At 41.7% G+C, this 21,209-nt stretch overlaps 1 protein-coding gene across 1 annotated transcript; it reads left to right on the top strand.

The window, feature by feature from the left end:
* Positions 1-1,756: 1,756 nt before the first annotated feature.
* Positions 1,757-18,360, top strand: LOC141408127 (uncharacterized). Its single transcript, XM_074008559.1, has 4 exons — positions 1,757-3,160; positions 4,766-5,197; positions 16,874-17,044; positions 18,185-18,360. Exons 1-4 carry the CDS (start codon positions 2,212-2,214, stop codon positions 18,358-18,360), a joined length of 1,728 nt encoding a protein of 575 aa, XP_073864660.1. The 5' UTR covers positions 1,757-2,211.
* Positions 18,361-21,209: the final 2,849 nt, after the last annotated feature.

The following is a 21,209-nucleotide window of genomic DNA, read 5'->3' as shown; positions in this document are numbered from 1 at the left end:
AACCCTGAGTCACCACAGCACATGTCTCTTGCAAGGACAAGGTTGGGGGTAGGGTCACAAATGAACAGCATCTCAAATACAGAACAAAATGGAGTCTCTTATGTCTACTTCTTTCCATATAGACACAGTAACAGTCTGATCTCTTTTTCTTTTCCCCATACCCACCCAATACTGCTCTTTCTGGTGGGTAAAGTGGTTGGGAAATTTACCAAGAATCCAGTTGTCTTAGTCCATGAAACTCTTTTTGTTTCTCCCGGATATGTTTGAACTAATTGTGCTCCAGTGCTGTGACAACTTCTGATTTTGGGGTCCCACAGGCTGCTGCCCACATAATTCTTTCCATAGTTATTGCTCAAAGCCAGACCTATAGGACTTCTTACAGGAACCTGTGGTAGTCTTTTCCCTGTTGAGATTCTGAAGATTGTCTTCAGAAAAATGACGGTAATCCTTGCAAGCAGCAGAAAGAATATTCCTTTACTGGTATTTTAGTAACTTCAAAACTCATGAACAATAGACACCTTTGGGAAAACATACTATTTCAGATGTTTTCTTCAAAGCTGAGGGAACAAAATGGATATCTAAGTTTAGTGAGAGTCATTAGTCTCAGAAGAACTGGTATTTTTACCCCTATCTCCCAGAGACCTAAAAACAAGATTTTCTATTATAATAAAACAGACATATTTAAACCCACCATATTTCTCATTTTTAAAGTTTCTCTTATTTGAGCATCAACATTGCAGGGTGCCTTCATTCCTCATTAATTCATTCAACAAATTATTCAAAGACTTATTAATATGCCAGGCACTATATTAGGTGTTGGAGTACAGATATCAAGAAGATATGTTTTTTTTTTTTTTTTTTTTTGCCAAAATTTTACTAAACTCATGGTCTGATTGACACACAGTTAAAGCAGCCATCACAGGACGCTGGTGATTGGAAGGATGGAAAGCAGCAGGGAGCATGGCAAGATCACAAAAAAAGAAACATGTGAAATTGGGCAACAGGGGAAAAGGGAGATAGGTGATAAAGAAGATACCTTTCTTTTAGAGGAGGTGGATTTGTGCATTTAATTTTAAATGACAAGGAAAAGAAAATCAGCGAAAGAATATTCTACCCAGAGGTGAAAACATCTGACACCAAGATATGGAGGCACTATGAATCATGGAGATGTTTGCAACGTAGTCAAATAATTGAAAACATGAACTCCAAATTAAAGGTATTGAAAGGACACAAAGATAGATGTGTACCCGCCCCCCACCCGCTACACCCTTGTTCTGCTCTCTAATCTTTGCACATACCAGAGATTTCGTAAGTTCTGTGAGTACCTGGTTTTCTGCACGTACCAGAGATTTTGTTTTGCACATACCAGAGATTTTGTAAGTTCTGAGGCAAGGTCACAAGACGTGTTTAAGTAAGATAAACTCTTGCTGCCATAAACCTGCTCTCCCGCCTCAAAGTTTGAACCAAAATATCAGAAATGGCGGGAACCAATCATAGTTAGCCAAATCGCCTTGTTCAAACACTAGCCAATCATATATCTGATTTGTATAATAACTCTATGCCCACTTTTCTTAGACTATATAACACTGCTCGGAGCTCAGTGGGGGAGCTCTCTTGCCCGTCTCGTTTCACAAGCGAGCGAGAGTTCCAGGTTCGAACCTGTAATAAAGATCCTTGCTGCTTAGCTTTGACTCTGGACTCTGGTGGTCTTCTTCGGGGAATAAACGGTCTGGGCATAACAAATGGGGGCTCATCCGGGATTTCCCCCAAGCCCACCAGACCCCCAAGTCAATGGATCTTAATCTGTAGGTAAGCCGGCTTTGTCACCGTCTCTGTCTTTGTCTCTGTCTGTTTCCCTGAAATTTCGTGAAATCCGTAATCTGTAATCTGTATTGGTCTGTTCTGTAAGTGGCACGGTCTTGGCGGACGCGCTAAAAGACAGCCACTCGGGACTGGTGGGAGACGTCCCCCAGTACCCATCTGGGGGCCTCCATCCTTGGTTGCCCTGTCTGACTCAGGTCGGAAGTCCGACACGCGCTCGCGAAGGCTCATCGTTTCTCACTGTCTGTCTGTTATTGTTAAGTGTTAAGTGTAAGTCCAAAACGAAACATAAAACCTTTTCTTCCCCTTCCAGGACCGGACCTGTTGGATACTCCCCTCTGCTTCACACTCATTTTCGTCCCTCCTTCTCTTTGTAGGAGCAGTCCAAAGATGGGCAACAACCAGAGCACGCCGCTCTCACTCCTTGTTACCAATTTTAAGGATGTGAGGGCTCGGGGGCGTAACTTAAGCGTAGAACTAAAGAAGGGAAAGCTAGTTACTTTCTGCCATTCGGAGTGGCCCTCTTTCAGCGTAGGGTGGCCCTCCAAAGGAACTTTCTGTCTCTCTATTATTACTAAGGTAAAAACTAAGATTTTCCTGCCAGGGCACTCAGGACATCCTGATCAAATTCCTTATATTCTAGTGTGGCAAAATCTTGTGGAAGACCCACCGCCCTGGATAACTCCATTCATCCTTGAGCCTTGCAAGGTCCTAGTAATGCGACCTACAAGACAAAGGACTCCCTCTGCTCCCTCGGCCCCTGTGCTGCCAGACAGCCAGGACCCCCTAACGTTAGAACCCACACTTCCCCCACCATATCCGCACCTTATCCCGCAGGACCCAGTCCCCCAGGGTGGTGCTTCCGTAGAGGGAAACCGAAAAGCGGAAGCAGCCGAGAGCGAAAGTAACCCGGGGGGGCCGGCCGGCCGAACGCGAGGCCGCGTACTGCGGGACCAAGCTTCCCGACTCCCTGACTCCACCGTAGCCCTGCCTCTCAGAGAAATAGGATCGCTCGATGATACCGGGCTCTCCCGTCTCATGTATTGGCCTTTTTCCACTAGTGATTTATACAATTGGAAGTCCCAAAATGCTCGGTTCTCCGATAATCCCAAAGATCTAACCTCGTTGTTAGACAGTGTCATGTTTACTCACCAGCCAACCTGGGATGACTGTCAACAGCTCCTCCGAATCCTGTTCACAACGGAGGAGCGGGAAAGAATCCAAGTTGAGGCCAGAAAGCTGGTTCCAGGAGATGACGGCCAGCCAACTGCAAATCCTGACCTCATTAACGCGGCTTTTCCTTTGACCCGGCCCAGATGGGACTACAACACGGCAGAAGGTAGGGGACGACTGCTCATTTATCGCCAGACTCTAATGGCGGGTCTCCGGGCTGCAGCTCGCAAGCCCACCAATTTGGCTAAAGTATATTCTGTGTTACAAGGTAAGACAGAAAGCCCCGCTGTGTATTTAGAGAGATTAATGGAAGCTTTCAGACAGTATAGCCCTATGGACCCGGAAGCACCGGAAAATCAGGCTGCGGTAGTAATGTCCTTTGTAAACCAGGCAGCATCAGATATTAGAAGAAAACTCCAGAAATTAGGTTTGGAGGGAAAGCAGATTCAGGACCTCCTTCAGATGGCCCAGCGAGTTTATAATAATAGGGATACTCCAGAAGAAAAACAGTTCAAGGCAACCAAAGAAATGACCAAAGTTTTAGTAGCAGCTTTCCCCCAGGCAGGGAATGGCCAAAGCAGAAAGCAGACAAAGCAAGGCTCTAGGCAAGGATTAGAAAAGGATCAGTGTGCTTATTGCAAGGAACGTGGTCACTGGATTAAAGACTGCCCAAAGAAACGGAGACCAGCTAACCCTACCTCCGTACTCGTTACCCAGGACTCTGGCTAGGGAAGACGGGGTTCGGACCCCTTCCCCGAACCCAGGGTAACTTTGCAAGTGGAGGGGTCCCCAGTTCGCTTCTTGGTCGATACTGGGGTGGAACGCTCAGTCCTAACCAAACCAATTGGAAAAATGTCTAAGAAAACATCCTGGGTGCACGGGGCCACAGGCATCAAAAAATACCCCTGGACAACCCAGAGGACTGTAGACTTAGGAACGGGAAAAGTCTCCCATTCCTTCCTAGTCATCCCAGAGAGCCCCTGCCCTCTACTAGGGAGGGACTTGCTGACAAAAATGGGGGCCCAAATCCACTTTGAGCCAGAAGGGCCGAAGATAACTGATTCCCAAAACAGGCCAATATCTATCCTGACTGTCACCTTAGAAGATGAGTACAGACTCCATCAAGAGCAAAAGCCCCCTGATCAGGAAATTGACTCTTGGCTCCAGCGTTTCCCTGAAGCGTGGGCAGAAACTGGGGGCTTAGGGCTAGCTAAACATCGACCTGCCATATTTGTGGAAGTTAAGCCAGGGACGGACCCGGTTCGGGTTCGGCAATATCCTATGCCCCTGGAGGCAAGAGAAGGAATTACGCCCCATATCCGCCGACTCCTAGACCAGGGAGTCCTACGGGCTTGCCACTCATCCTGGAATACTCCACTGTTACCTGTTCGTGAACCCAACAGTACGGGCTACAGGCCAGTACAGGATTTAAGAGAAGTTAATAAAAGGGTCATGGACATACATCCCACTGTGCCCAATCCATACACCCTTCTGAGTGCTTTACATCCCGAAAAACAGTGGTATACCGTTCTTGATCTAAAAGATGCTTTCTTCAGCCTTCCTCTGGCTCCCAAAAGTCAAGGACTCTTTGCATTTCAATGGACGGATCCTGAGAGGGGCATCAACGGTCAGCTAACATGGACCAGGCTGCGACAAGGGTTCAACAACTCGCCAACCCTGTTCGATGAAGCCCTTCATGAAAATCTGGGTGAGTACCGGCAGCAACACCCTGAAATAACTCTTTTGCAATATGTTGATGATCTCTTAATAGCAGCCAGATCCCCGGAAACTTGTGTTCAAGGGACTGAGGACCTCTTGAAGACTCTGGGGGAGCTAGGCTACCGAGCCTCAGCAACAAAGGCTCAGATCTGCAAGTCGGAGGTAACTTATCTGGGGTACCTATTAAAAGGGGGGCAACGCTGGCTAACCAAAGCCCGAAAGGAAACAGTCCTACGCATCCCTAGACCCCAGTCGACATGGCAAGTGAGAGAATTCCTGGGGTCGGCAGGGTTCTGTAGGTTATGGATACCCAGATTTGCTGAGTTAACCAAGCCCCTATATCAGGCAACAAAGGAACGGCAGCCCTTCAATTGGACGGAAGAGGCTGAGCTGGCCTTTCAACAAATCAAAACTGCCTTGTTATCAGCCCCCGCGCTGGGGATCCCTGATGTCTCCAAGCCCTTCCACTTATACGTAGATGAAAGTAAGGGTGTTGCAAAAGCCGTGTTAACACAGTACCTAGGCCCCTGGCAGAGGCCAGTTGCCTATTTGTCAAAAAAATTAGATTCAGTGGCTGCTGGCTGGCCACCCTGCCTGCGGATAATCGCGGCGACCGCCCTAATGGTCCGAGACGCTGATAAACTTATCATGGGGCAAGAGTTGCGCGTTATAACCCCGCATGCCATTGAAGGCATCCTCCGGCAGCCGCCGGTCCGATGGATGAGTAACGCCCGGCTCACCCACTATCAAGGATTGCTGTTAAACCCCCTCAGAATAACTTTTCTGCCCCCAACCTCTTTAAACCCTGCTTCACTGCTGCCAAATCCAGACTTGGACGCCCCGTCCCATGAGTGCACTGAGATACTGGCTCAGGTGCATGGGGTGTGGGAGGACCTGCAAGATCGTCCGCTCCCTGACACAGAACTCACCTGGTTCACTGATGGCAGCAGCTACGTCCACCAAGGCCAGCGGTATGCAGGAGCAGCTGTAACGTCAGAGACTGAGGTAATCTGGGCGGAACCCTTGCCTCCAGGGACATCGGCCCAAAGAGCCGAACTGATAGCCCTCACACAGGCCCTCACCCTAGGGGCAGAGAAAAAACTAACAGTATACACGGATAGCCGCTATGCTTTCGCTACTGCGCACATACATGGGGCCATCTACAGAGAAAGGGGACTATTAACAGCCGAAGGCAAAGAAATAAAAAACAAGCAAGAGATCCTAGCTCTATTAACTGCTTTGTGGAAACCAAAGAAATTGGCTATCGTACATTGCCCTGGGCATCAGAAACCAACTACGCCAATTGCTCGAGGCAACTTCTTAGCCGACCAAACCGCAAAGAGCATAGCAAAAGCTCCCAGTCAGCTCCTCGCGCTCCAGCTCCCCGATCCTGGCCCGCGAAATTTGCCATGTTTTCCCGACTATACCAATCAGGATCGCGAATGGATGAACACGCTTCCCCTAAAACAGGTTAAAAATGGGTGGTGGACTGATATAAATGACCAAATCATCCTACCAGAAAAATTAGGACGGCAGGTGTTGGAACACATCCACCGGACAACCCACCTGGGTGCCCGGCGAATGATGGACTTAATCAGGCACGCCAAGTTTAGAATCAGGCGCATAGCTGAACTGGCCAGCGATGTCACAACAAATTGCAAAGCCTGCCAACTAAACAACGCTTGCCCCCAAACCCAGACCACCGCAGGAATTAGGTGTAGAGGAACTAGGCCTGGTATCTATTGGGAAATAGACTTTACTGAGATAAAGCCTGGAAAATATGGGTATCAGTACTTACTTGTCTTTGTAGATACTTTTTCAGGATGGACAGAAGCGTTCCCAACTAAGAGAGAAACTGCTCAGGTTGTAGCAAAGAAAATTTTGGAAGAAATCCTCCCCAGGTATGGCTTTCCCTTCCAAATAGGGTCAGACAATGGACCAGCCTTCATTGCTAAGGTAAGTCAGGATTTGGCTTCCATTCTTGGGGCAAATTGGAAATTACATTGTGCTTATAGGCCCCAAAGCTCAGGACAGGTAGAAAGGATGAATCGGACTCTGAAGGAGACCTTAACTAAATTGACCATGGAGACTGGCGCTAATTGGGTAGTACTTCTCCCCTACGCTCTGTTCCGGGCCCGAAATACCCCTTACAGACTGGGCCTCACACCATATGAAATCATGTATGGCAGACCCCCACCCCTGGTCCCCAGTCTAAAAGATGACTTACTCAAACCTGAAACTGAAAATGTCTCTGAGCTCCTGTTCTCCTTACAAGCCTTATAGAAAATTCACCAGGAAATTTGGCCCAGACTACGAGAACTGTACAAGGCAGGACCTCCGCCGACGCCTCATCCATTCCAGCAGGGAGACTGGGTCCTAGTCAAGCGCCACCGGCAAGAAACTCTTCAACCCAGGTGGAAAGGACCACTGCAAGTACTCCTGACTACTCCCACCACTCTCAAAGTAGAAGGCATCGCTTCGTGGATCCACTACACACACGTCAAACCAGTGGACCCAACATCCGACCTTCTCGAGCCGTCTGGAGCACCGGTTACATGGACTGTAGACAAAGCTAAGAACAATCCCTTAAAGCTAACCCTGCGCCGTCACCCACATAGCCGTAACCATGTCTAGCTTGCCTATGCTTTTATGCCTTATACATCTGACTCTCCTAACTGCTGCGCCGTCTAATCCCTATGTCTGGAGGTTCTGGCTCTATGAGAACAAAACTCACCCCGGGGAAACCCCCCAAGCGGGTAAACTGCTAGCTAGTGCAGACTGCCCCCGCTCCGGGTGCAATACTCCAATTTACCTCAATTTCACTAATTTCCAAATTGCCCAACCGGGGATACCCATGATTTGTTTTGAATATGATCAGACTGAATATAATTGTAAGAATTATTGGTGGCACCAGAATGCAGGTTGCCCATACCACTATTGTAAAATGCACTCAGCCAGGGTATGGGACGAATACCCGAGAAAGTCTAACCTCCTCAGGACTCGCTACCCGACAGGGACTCCCAACATATTCACTTGGATAATAACAGATCCAGGGCACTCCCGGTGGACATCGCCCCAACATGGGGCAGTCTACTACGATGCCAGTAGTAGCTGGCCTAGTAGCCACCTGTACTTGTGGCGGAGTCTAGTCCAGATTCGACCCTTAATCCATACACAAATCCACAGACAGGAAACCAATCTATCACAAGACTTGCAGCCCTTCTCCTGGCTAACCCTATTACAAGAAGGGCTAGCATTCGCCAACCTCACCGGTTTAGGCGACCTGTCCTCTTGCTTTATGTGTGCAACCTTAGGAAGACCACCATTAACCGCTGTTCCCCTTTCCTCCCCACCCACAAACTATATGCCAGATTCTAATTCATCAACAGTTGCAATACCTGATGTAGCCCTGTACTGTGACCCATACCAAGAGAAATACCCCTACTGTTATTCAGCATTTAGTAGCAGCCTCTGCAACCAGACGGCTACATACCCTAATAGCCCCATACGTGCTCCCCCTGGTGTGTTCTTCTGGTGTAATATGACTCTGTTAAAAACTCTGTCCAAAAGCATCTCTGACAGACAGTTGTGCATCCCTGTTACACTAGTTCCCCGACTGACCCTGCTGACCCCGGCAGAGTTCATAGGCTGGGCAGGGACTGCCCCAACTGAAACTGTGCGACATAGACGAGCAGTTTTTCTACCACTAATTGCCGGAATATCCTTAACCTCCTCTGTCGTCGCAGCGGGGTTAGCAGGAGGGGCCCTACAACACTCCATGATAGAAAACGACAATCTGTTACAACAGTTCTCTGTTGCTATAGAAGACTCCGCTTATTCCCTAGCCTCCCTTCAGCGGCAGCTCACCTCCCTAGCACAGGTCACCCTTCAAAACCGCAGAGCCTTAGACTTACTCACGGCTGAGAAAGGAGGTACCTGTATGTTCCTCAAAGAAGAATGCTGTTTCTATATAAATGAGTCAGGGTTAGTTGAGGAAAGAGTCCAACGCCTACACGAACTAAGCTTAGAAATGAAAAAGCAACAATTCACTACAGCCACTAACAATTGGTGGAGCTCTTCAATGTTTTCCCTTCTGGCACCCCTTTTAGGCCCCCTAATGTCTTTACTACTTCTATTCACTATAGGCCCCTGTGTGGTAAATAAAATTTTACAATTTGTCAGAGAAAGGTTTGATACCATCCAACTAATGGTCCTCCGTAGCCATCACCAGCCTCTCCTGCACCCAGAAAGTGAGGCTATATTATAAGACTCTGGAAATCCAAGATTGGACATCCAGTTACTTATGAGAAGGGGGAAATGAAAGGACACAAAGATAGATGTGTACCCGCCCCCCACCCGCTACACCCTTGTTCTGCTCTCTAATCTTTGCACATACCAGAGATTTCGTAAGTTCTGTGAGTACCTGGTTTTCTGCACGTACCAGAGATTTTGTTTTGCACATACCAGAGATTTTGTAAGTTCTGAGGCAAGGTCACAAGACATGTTTAAGTAAGATAAACTCTTGCTGCCATAAACCTGCTCTCCCGCCTCAAAGTTTGAACCAAAATATCAGAAATGGCGGGAACCAATCATAGTTAGCCAAATCGCCTTGTTCAAACACTAGCCAATCATATATCTGATTTGTATAATAACTCTATGCCCACTTTTCTTAGACTATATAACACTGCTCGGAGCTCAGTGGGGGAGCTCTCCTGCCCGTCTCGTTTCACGAGCGAGGGAGAGTTCCAGGTTCGAACCTGTAATAAAGATCCTTGCTGCTTAGCTTTGACTCTGGACTCTGGTGGTCTTCTTCGGGGAATAAACGGTCTGGGCATAACAGTATCTGGGTAAGATTAAAATAATGGGCAAAGGACCTGAGCAGACGTTTCTCCAAAGATGATATAAAAATGCCCAACAGATATATAAAACAGTGCTCAACATCACTCATCATTAGGGAAATGCAAATTAAAACTAATATGAGATATGATGTCACATTGTTAGGATGACTATTATAAAAAAGACAAGTGATAAGACATGTTGGCAAGGATGTGAAGAAAAGGGAACTCTAATACACTACTGATGGGAATGTAGATTGATACAGCCATTATGGAACACAGTATGGAAATTTGTAAAGAAATTAAAAATAGAATTGCCATGTGACCCAGTCATCCCTCTTCTGGGTATATAGCCAAAGAAGATGAAATCGCCACCACCTTGTAAAGATATTTACACTTCCAAGTTCGCTGTATCACGATTCATAATAGCCAAAATATAGAAACAAACGAAGTGTCCATTGATGGACGGATAGATAAAGAAATTGTGGTATATATGATGTATATCATATATACCACAACACAGATGGGCCTGAAGAACATCATGCTAAGTAAAATAAGCCAGACTCAAAAGAAAAATATTTCACGATCACACTTATGTGCACAATAATTTTTTTTTAAAGAAAGGTCAAATACATGGAGATAGAGAATAAACCAGTGGTTCTAGTTTGGGGGAGTGGGAGAAAGAAACAGGAGTGATGTAGGTCAAAGGAAACAAAATAGCAGATACGTGGTATGAACAAGTTTAGATATCTAATGTACGACATGGGGGTCATAGTTAATAAAATTATATGATACTAGGGATTCTTGTTAAATAAGTGGATTTTAGCTGCTCATGTCACAAAAAACTGTAACTATGTGAGATGACAGGTTAATCTGCTTCACTGTAGTAACCATTTTACTATGTATATCTCATAACATCATCTTGCAAACTTCAAATATAAACAATGAAATTTGTTTAAAAAATAAAAATTAGGAGAGAAAATAAATGTGGGCCAAAAAGAAGAATACACAGCAAGAACAACAATAGAAATGTCTCTGGACTAGAATTTTTTCTTACCATATATTGTACAATTGTAAACAGATTACTTATTTTTTCATATTTGTGTTTCCCCATTGATAAAAATTAGTAGTTATACCTTCCTCAGATATTGTTGTAAGAATCAAATGAAATAATGAAATAAAGTGCTTGGCAAAATATTATTATGCTTGGCAAAATAAAATAAATGCTGCCACGACCTTTAACTCCAACTGGCCAGGTTTCTGTGAAAGTCTCTACATAACCGTAAATCCCAGAGTTAAGTTTTTAACTTGGGAGAATAAAAGGGATAAAGACAAATTTGTCATTTATAAATTTAGCAAAGTCATCATCCAAAGATAAAATACAGGATGTAAGTGAGCATAGCTCATTTTTTTCTTCCATACTTGATCCTATAATTCCTATATGCTTTGAAGAAAAATTGCAGTCATGTTATAGCATAGAGTGTTTAGCAAGTTCTGAGAAATATGGGGAACTCACAGAATAGAATTCCCCCCTTGAGGACTTCAACTTTGGGGAATTTGAAAAAAGGAAAAATCAGTGTTTCAATGAAACTGCGTGTGGCTCTTACAGTCAAATGCCTGATGAAAGCTTTTAGGGACACAGTGGCAGCCCATTGGTAATCCCCAGTTTCTAAAAGGTATGTCATATGGCCGTTCCCATAGGTTCCAAATGAGGCTTTGTATTTAAGGGGGAAAGTGGGAGGCAGATAGAAGAGAGAGGAACAGACAGAAACAGGAAGACCGAGAAGATACAGGGCACGGTTGCTGGAGTGCTGGCTTGGAATATTAATGTAGCAACACAGAGGTCACTCATCAGAAGGCTTTGATGTAGACAATTACCTCTGGAAACTGTAGGCGTGCATGACTGTCCTCTCTGTAGACCACCATCACTGAAAAGCTAATACAGCTACATCAGCATCCCTGGACTGTCCAAGTCCCCTCAAATAGATTAGCTCACCTCCAGTGGAGATTCAGAGAGCATATCCGGAATTAGAAGGCCAATATGAACCTGCAGCAGATGGAGCACAAGAAATTGAAACCCTTTTTCCTAAAGTGTTGTGTTTGCAATTGCATAAGGTCCTTCTGTCATCCTCCCTTATTCTCCCAAAGATTAGACTCAACTCCTATAGGAGAAGCAGTGCAAAAAATGAGAATATGAGGGTTATAGTCCTTGATGTGACTGAAATACAAATCTTAATTGACTGATAAATCACTAAGTTGGACTGAGTTTACATTAAAATGATTAAATTGATTCTGAGTCAGACAGATGTAGTTTGGAATCTGAAAATCAAATCGAGTTGTAAGAAAATAAAGTTAAAAACTTGTACAATGGCATTTGTGACCATGAATGTGTGTACCCCCTACATAATAAGGAGTTTAAACATCTTCCTAAGGGCAATTAGATGCCATTGAAAGATACTAAGCTGAGAGGTGGCATGATCAGATTTTTGCTTTAGTAAAAAATCACTTAGGGAAAAAATAAATTTGATTCAGTGGGAGGAAAATCAGCGGAGCATAGATAAGGAGCCAGTTAGAAGAATATTGCTGAAATTCATACAAGAAGATTTAAGTTCCCTACATAATGCAGTGGAGTGGGTGAACCTGAGGGATATTAAATAGAAAGAGTTTATAGGACTTAATGGCTGCATATGCTTGAAGTGATGTGGGAGGAAATGGAGGACACATTCATTAATTTAAAATTTCATCGGCATCTGTTGTGGGCCAGGCACTGTGTTAGATGCAGGGAACACAGGTGTGAGCCAAAAGGGTGAATCATGACTTTCAGCAACTTTACAGGCTAAAAAGACATGCAGCTATTAATCAAACAATCACATAAACAATGTGACTCTGATAACTGTACAATTTAGGGTTTCACATTGTGAGAAATGTTTTAATCAAGAGAGTGAGGTAAAGGGAGGTTGACCAAAAAAGGGACACCTGAGCTTTAAATTGAAGGGTAGGGAAGGGTCAACTTAATTACTAGTAAAGAAATGTCTGTCTGGAATTGCAAAGAATTCTTACCATGACCATTAGTAGGAAATGCATTTTACCTAATGACTTAGTATTCATACACAGACATAACACTGTTACACACACATACACAGACACACGGAAACACACAAGCATGCATGCACGCAAACAAAACGAAAGTTTTGGATATTAAATTTAACTACTTGAGTGTACTCTGTTGAGCTGTTAAGTATGCTGTTAGTCATGCTGTTAATAAAATAATGTTATTATTTTAAGGTTTTGGACAGCTCATTCAATTGACTTCATGATTCACTCAGTTGTCATCTGTAGTTTATAAAATACTGACTTGCTTACAGTATTTATTGAACGCACACCATACTGAATGTTCCTAGCAATTACGACAACCGTACCAGTACATAGTATTATTAGTTCCATTTTACAAATGCGTCAACTGAGGTTACCAGGCTAAAACTTCACAGTTTTGAACGGCAGAAGTTGAATTACGTATAAAGCTAAACCCACACGCTTAATTTTCTTACGACTTACCTGATGGATGGGAATGTCACTTAATAAAGATAATAAGCCTGGAAGTAGAAGCAAAGAATGTGTTTCCTCTCACAAATTGATTGTACCTTTCCATATCCATAACAGCAGACCACAGAAAAGACAAACTGGCCAGTATAACATGCCGCTGCCCTTATCAATGATGCTGAATGTTTCCAAATAAATGAAAAAAATGGAACTGAAATTATTTTATTTGCCAAATTAGGATTTGGCCTAGAAATCTTCCAGATTTCTAATATCTTCTTTATGCTTATATACAATTATGAAAAAAAATAGCCTCGTAAACATGTGAACTGTAATGTGATGAACATAATGACTTGGTACATATATATACCCGCCCAAATTCCCCAAAACAATGTTTATTCTAATTTTGTTTGATGTATTATAATATTTTCCATATTCTTTTAATTTTTCAAGATTCTAGATCAGAACTCATTGCATTGAGGTTTACTTCCTTGCATATATATCTTCCTGAGCATCTGCTACCTTTTGTTGTCATTTATTTGAGGCATGGCTGTGTTTTCAGATATTTTCTACCAAAAATTCAATTGTCCTATGTGAAGAGTGACACTTTCATTCATTATTGGTTGTTGACAATTTCATGGGAATTAGAGTATCAGATTTAATTCAATGTATCAAACACTTATTTAAAATCAACTGTAAGATTCTGTCCAAGTTTTAAATCACTAATTATCTTAGGAAGCTGATTGCAAGGGCAGTGAAGTAACTGGACACAGGTAGAGAACTTTTCATGTGGGGAAGGGGAAAATATGGTTCTGTCCTGCTATCCTATGGCTAGCTTTTGCAGAGCTTCTGGAGTGTGGGGACCTGGGCATTTTGAGGTCCGTGGGATCCTAGAGAATTATGAGGAAGTGCAGTTGATAAAAAGTCTGGTATTGGGCCAGGCACGGTGGCTCAAGTCTGTAATCCCAGCGCTTTGGGAGGCCGAGGCGGGCGGATCACGAGGTCAGGAGATCGAGACCATCCTGGATAACAGGGTGAAACCCTGTCTCTACTAAAAATACAAAAAAAAAAAAAAAAAAAAAATTTCCCGGGCGTGGTGGCGGGCGCCTGTAGTCCCAGCTGCTCAGGAGGCTGAGGCAGGAAAATGGCGTGAACCCGGGAGGCGGAGCTTGCAGTGAGCCGAGATCGCGCCACTGCACTCCAGCCTGAGAGACAGAGCAAGACTCCGTCTCAAAAAAACAAATAAAATTAAATAAAAAATGAAAAATAAAAAAAGACTAGTATCGGTAGCAATGACACTCCAAGAGCTGTGAGCAGACCCAATAGTCAGATCTCACCATCTAAGGCTATTCTCTCAATAGTCAGATCTCACTATCTAAGACTATTCTCTCATAAGTAGAACAAGTGCCTCTTGGAGAAATGGCCAATTATGGGACTGGGGTAAGATGATTGTAGAGTATCTTGTATTTGCAGAAAGTAAGAAAGTGTTTCAAAAATTTCTGAAAATCAAACAACCCACAATGATGAGAGATTGTAAAAGGGGTATAAGAGCCAACTCAATGAAACCCAGTGGCCAAAGCTAAAATAATTTAAGCTGTAAAATAAATAGCATATCATTGGATTATAACACAAAGTATAAAATAAATACCTTTAAATCCATATTGGTGTAAATAATTGAATAAATAAGTAAATAGGGAGAGGCTGACAAATACCAAGCATAAAAGAATTCCAAATAATTTGTGTAGATACTCCACCCTCAAGGAGATGGAGCAGAAATCCATACCAGTTAACTGACTTCCTTCCAGAGAATGCAGTATGGAAAAGAGGAAGAAAAGAGAAACTTTACAATGTAGAAACCTGACAAACGCTCTTTTAACCAGGTAATCAGGGTTGACATGCTAAGTCTTGTTGACAGCATGCACACTTGATATGATATGATGGTGAGCATAGAATGTTAACTCTATAGTCCTCCTCACAAATCCCCAAATTTTCAGTCTCATCATGAGAAAAAATACTTTAAAAATAGGAAAATTCTATTAAATGCCTGACCAGTACTTCAGCCTGCCAAGGTCATTAAAAACAAGGAAAGTGTAAAAAACCGTCTCAGCCAAAAGGAGTATGAAGAGACATGATCACTAAACGTAATGTGTATCCTGTGTCAGAGGGTAGAACAGAAAAAGAACATCAGGAAAAATCTAAGGAAATCTGAAAATGTATGGACTTTAGTTAATAGCAATGCATCGATATTAGTTCATTAGTTGCTGTAAATGTATCGTACACAATATAAGGTGCTAAAATAGGGGAAACTGTTAGATGTATAGGAACTCTCTGAACTATCTTCACAACTTTTTGATAAATCTAAAACTTTTCTAAAATAAAAAGCTTATTCTTTAAAAAGCTGGCATTAACAAATGGTAAAAATCTGTTATCACAAATGGTAAAAATCTGGTATAACAAACTCCAACAAAGTACGTTCTTTTACCTTACACCTCAACTTCCAGCTGGCTTTACTTATGTTCAAAAGTAGATTTTCTACACTTACTTCAGAGCTAACTTGCCAAATTAATTCAAGTTTAAAAAGCTGGCAGCAAAAACATTAGCAGTAGAGGTGAGTGACTGAAGTGATACATTTTCAACATCATCAGAGCCCTCTGGCACACACCACCACCTTATATAAAACAAATAAAGTGTTATGAGATAGTAAATTGAATATGATATAATGCCAAATGATCAATTCAACGTGCCTTGTCAACAGAAAAGTAGCAACTCTTTATAGAAAATCATCCAAGTAATTGCCATGTATGACATAGATAGTGTTGTCCTTGGAGCAGCTGCTGATACCTCAGGAGAAGCCAGGGCAGGTGGTGAGAATGTCACTGCCTCTTTTTAGTCATTGTTTCATATGTCCTGTAGTTCTGTTTTTTTTTTTTCCCTCTTCTTTGGTTGCTGTCACTAGTTGGTCTCTGTAGAGAGAGTTGAACAGATTTGTGAAGTACCTCAGCACAGCCAATGTTGAATAGCTTCCAGATTGTTAATATTCCACAACAGCATTCCTATTGTAATAGGCAACTTTTATTCAGTCTCTTTGTCCAATTTTTTTACCCTTGTAGAAAAAATCTTACTATTTCTAAGAGCTCCCAATGTGCCTGGAACAATGCTAATGCTTTATGTTGAAATTAACTTGTAGGACCCTCAAAATGGCCTCATGACTGGGGACTTAGTGACCAGTGAGAATACTGAAGTTTAGAAGTTTAAGTAATTTGCTCAATATTAGAGGTTTGCAAATGGCTGAACCAGGATTTGAACCTATATAATGTGACTTCAGAGCCTGAACATGTTTCCAATGTGTCATTCAGCCTGCCCTGTATATCCTGTGCATGGACGGTAGTCATCTGTATATGTGCTTGCTTCTTCTGCTAGACTGAAAACGCATTAAGGAAATAGATTATAATATTTCCAGTTTGTCTCTTTTATGGTCCCTAGGAATAATAAAAACACTTTATAATTATTTGTTACATAAAGTACATACATTTTTTTGAAAACATTATTTATTCCTATTTTGAAAAGTGTATTATACATTTAAAACTGCATTGACCTGAAAAATGAAGTGAGGTTTCTCTAATGTTTTTGTGCCTTTTTCTTGTTCATTATTGTTCCTGACATAAAAGGGCAAAGTAACCAAGAAAACTTTGCAAGCTGAGATGTTAAAAGAAGGAAATAGTCAATGACAAGTGCTCCTTTTTAGTTGCACAAAGTCAGGTCTTAAAATAACATTTCCTTGAACAAAGGTTTTCAAGAAGGATGTTCTACACTAGATTATTTGCATAGCCAGCAGGGCAGTGTGATTATCTGGAGTGAAAAATTGCTTCCTGAAGTGGCCCAGTGCTTCTATGAGAGGCAAAATATGATTAGTTGTGACACTGAGTACCAAGGAAAAATGCCCTATCTACCTGGAACTGGTAAGCATCCACATGTTCACATGTCCTGGGACCTGCTAATTGTTTGCAGTGCACTGTAACAACTCTCGTAAGGAAGAAGATTGCATGTCTTTGAAGACATAAAGATGCCAGAGGACCAATGAAACAGATGCTTCAGCATCTCCAAATGGAGCAGCAACATTGCTCCAAGACTTTGCCAGCAATTCATGTATTTTGTAATATCATAGACTGAGGGGAGAGGTTCTGAACCTTTTAAGCATTCATTGGCATTCATGGATTAAAGGGGATCTTTATCAAATAATTCAGACAGTGGATTTTGCAAGGTAACAGCTAAGACTATGTCAGACCTGGGAAATCAATTAAGTTGGAAGACATGGTGACTTAAGTGATTTCTTTTTAAAATTCTTGCCACTGGTTAGTGAGAGATGACAGAAAAGGACAGGAAGGAGTAGAAGAATAGGAAGAGTAGAAAGGAGGAAAAAAAGGAGAAAGAGAAAATAGAGTGAGGAAAAGAAAAAGAAGTATAAAGGTGTATTCATTTTCAAAGACCAAGTAACAAATTACTTAAAACTGGGTGGCTTAAAACAACAGAAATTTATCGTCTCACAATACTGGAGGCTAGAAGCCAGAGATCCAAATGTTAGTAGGGTTATGTTCCCTCTAAAACTTGTAGGAGAGAATCCCTCCTCATCTATTCTAGATTCCTGTATTTGAAGTCCTTTGTAATCCTTAGCTTGTAGATGCATCACTCCAATCTCTGCCTCCATCACCACATGACATTCTTCTCCTTGTGGTTCTTCCATCATCTCCCTTGTGTGCATCTCTGTGTCCAAGTTTTTCCTGTTCTTTTAAGGACACCAATCCTACAGGTTTAGGGGCCCACCCTACTATAGTACGACCTCATCTTAACTAATTACATCTGCATCAGTAATTCTTTCCAATTAAGATCACCTTCTGAGGTGCTGGGGGGTAGGATTTCAACATATCTTTTGGGTAGGACATAATTCAACTCATAAAAGAGGGTTTTTCTAATTAAAATTAATTTCAATATGTAATCTGGAAATAATAACATTTGTTATTGAAACGCATTGAATCTTCTGAAAAAAAATTATCTACCATATCTGGGTCTGTTGGATGTGTATTTCCTTTTACTGACTTTAGGGAAAGTCTACTTCTTTACCCTGGGAAGGAAACTTTTTGATGTGTCAGAAGCTCATGGCTGTATAAGGAAAGCTGAAGAGACTGGACACTTAATATTGTATATGCAGCATAGCAACCTTGCACATTGGATTTTACATATTCAAGATGAGGGTGAAGAAATGAATAGAGATAACTGATTTGGGGACAATCCCTGAACCATAAAGGTCAAGACTCATAGTAGGAGTTCCAGAATGGCTGGGAGTCTCATTTTTGTTGCTGTTCAGCACTGCATCCCTAGTTTCTAGGCCAGTGCCTGGCATGGAGCCATATTTAGCACATCTGTGTTGTATGAATGAATGGATGAATTGATAGGAGCTAGTGTTGAGTGATGAAAATATCAGTGGCTGCTAAATCAGAGATGCTGGTTTCAAATTCTAGCTGTGCTATTAATACATCCAAATCGTGGTGCAGCATATCACTCATCATTCTGAGACACCATGCTCTCATGTGTAAAAATATGAAATTAATAAGGTTTTTATGAACATTAAACCAAATGCCAAGTAGTATAAAGCACCCAGTACTTTGCCTGTAACGTGATGGTACTCAGTAAAATGTAAACCTGTTGAATTTTGTCAGTGAATTTTCCAAAGACACTGCTATAAGTTAAGGAAAGCACACTAAAGAATTTTTACATCAAGGTACTTCTGTCCTAGCTAGCCAGAAATACAAAGATGAAGTATCTTAAACAATTAAAATAAAGATTAAATCTCACAATGCTGATCATAAATAACTGTCCTAGGATATCAAAAAATAAGATATATGTAGGAAAATCCATCTGCTTGCTCTCTTATCTTAGAAGCATATGTTTATTTCACAACCATGTATACATCTAAATACTAACTGAATGACTTGATAGAACTGAACATCATTAATTTTAGTATTATTTTAAATTATTTCCCCCAAACATTTCTGTTCTCAGTTGTCAGCACTAACTCTGTCAGCTACTGATGTCAGTGCTTTCTGATATCACTTATTTGAAGTCTTTTGATGATAAAACACCAATAATATTCAAGAAACCTCAAATATTGAGAGCTGGTAGGGGCATTGGCAAGATACGTACACCCAAGTAGCCGGAAACATGTCAACCATGCATATTCAGGAAAAAGCACAAGGCAAGGGAGTATGGGTAGCCTGCTTTTAGGAAGAATGGGAATCATAAGAAACCTTCCCCAAGGAGAGTTCCCCTGAAGACTTTCAGAATCAAAGCTATGAGCAGAATCTTAGGAGCAAAAGATCTCTGATCCTCTTAGTGTTCCATGTTTAACTTGCACTGCTGCATTATTCAATTTGCCTGTTCTTTTTTTTTTCCTCTCTCTCTCTCCCTCTCCTACTCTCAGTGTTACTTCTTGCTATTCAACTACCATCTGCTTTCTCACTCTCTAATCAGTGATTCTTTATCTGTTGCGTATCTTATTCTGAATATCCATAGCTTCTCCTTCCTCTTGACTTTAGGTTGTCATGTCTCCTAAGCTTTCCAACAGAATCTGCAGCTGTTTTATTTTCTCATACTTCTAGCCTCAAGTTCCTGAGAAGAGTTTCTAGAGGGGTCTGGGGGTATGACAAGCACTGTGATTGGCTTTTTCAGTCAAGTCCGTTGGTACTCTCCCAAGGAAATTTAGAGCTGAACGTCATCGCATGAGTGAGAGAGCACGAGGAAGCTTCTGGGGGAAGATCATTAGATTGAGCAAGAGGAGGCCCATGTCGATATAGTATTATTCCAGGATCTACTAACACCCACTGGGCCAAGTGCCCCATCTTTCATGGACCCAGTTCTCTGTTCTGTAAAATGGGAATAAAAGAACACGTGAGATAATATAGGTCAAAAATTATTGAAAAGCCTAAGTTCCTGTGTATGCATCAACTATTTCTACTCCAATTGCTGCCCTATTTAGGAGTCAAAATTATTTAACCAAAGTACCTTTTTTCCCATCAAATCAAGGAGGTTGGGAAGACTTTCTATTTGTTAGAACATAATTCCAAATTGTTTAAAAAATCTATAAAATGTTCTTTATATTCTTTACTGTATATAAAAGGTTTACATTACATGTTAAGTTGAATACAGTATTATGACAGTTGAGTATTAAGGGGTCTGTGTTCCAACTGGGGGTGGAGAAACCACATATCAATAGTGAAATCAGTATTCCTTAATTCCCTCCTGCAATCAGTTGTCACTTTCCTCAGGCTAATAGGCAAAGGGCCATTTGCAGAGCTGCCAAACCTACATGCCCCATGCTGCAATTTGAGCCTATTTCCTTTTATTTTATCCACCATGGAAAAGAACAACAGCTGGACACATCAATTTGCATAATAACCTCTCCTGCTCATAGATTGTTGGAAGGTCAGGTCTCTATTGCTAATACATTTCAGGCAGAACGTCTCTCTTTTTCTCTTTTGTTCTTTTTCACAGCAAAACTATCTTTTGACTAAAGCTATACTTTAAAAACATTTGATTCCCTGACAATATAAGACTCCTTTCACAATTCTTTCACATGTTTCCTTAGTTAGGGAAGATGTTGAAAGAAAAAAACAAAAACAAAAAACACTTATGCATAAATAACTCTGCTAGTATTCTGGAGAGGTTTAGATACATTTCTACTTAGGCACTGCTGACACTTCTGTAGCATATCAAATTCAATTGAGACAAAATCCATGGCTAGAAGGGAAATTTGGGAATTAATTTTGTGCTTATTATATTATGAAAAATTTTAGAATCTCAGTGACAAAATGTACATAAATAGCTTTGTACAACATTTTTATATGAATAAGCCTAATGGAACCAGGGAAATAAATTTATACTCATGTAATACAAATGATATGCAACACAGGATAGAATCCCTTCTCATTTCTCCTTGAGGACCCTCAAGATTATTGATTTGTAGTTTACTTATGGAGAGTTAGAGGAGACAAAATATACATATTTTATATTAAAGAAGTTTAGGATAGAGTACTGAACTTTAGAATTGAAGACATAGACTTGTAAATCATT

Source organism: Macaca fascicularis, chromosome 12 (genome assembly GCF_037993035.2).
Source record: "Macaca fascicularis isolate 582-1 chromosome 12, T2T-MFA8v1.1".
Classification (NCBI taxonomy): Eukaryota; Metazoa; Chordata; class Mammalia; order Primates; family Cercopithecidae; genus Macaca; species Macaca fascicularis.
Note: the sequence above shows the minus strand (reverse complement) of the source record. Positions and strands in the feature narration are given on the sequence as shown.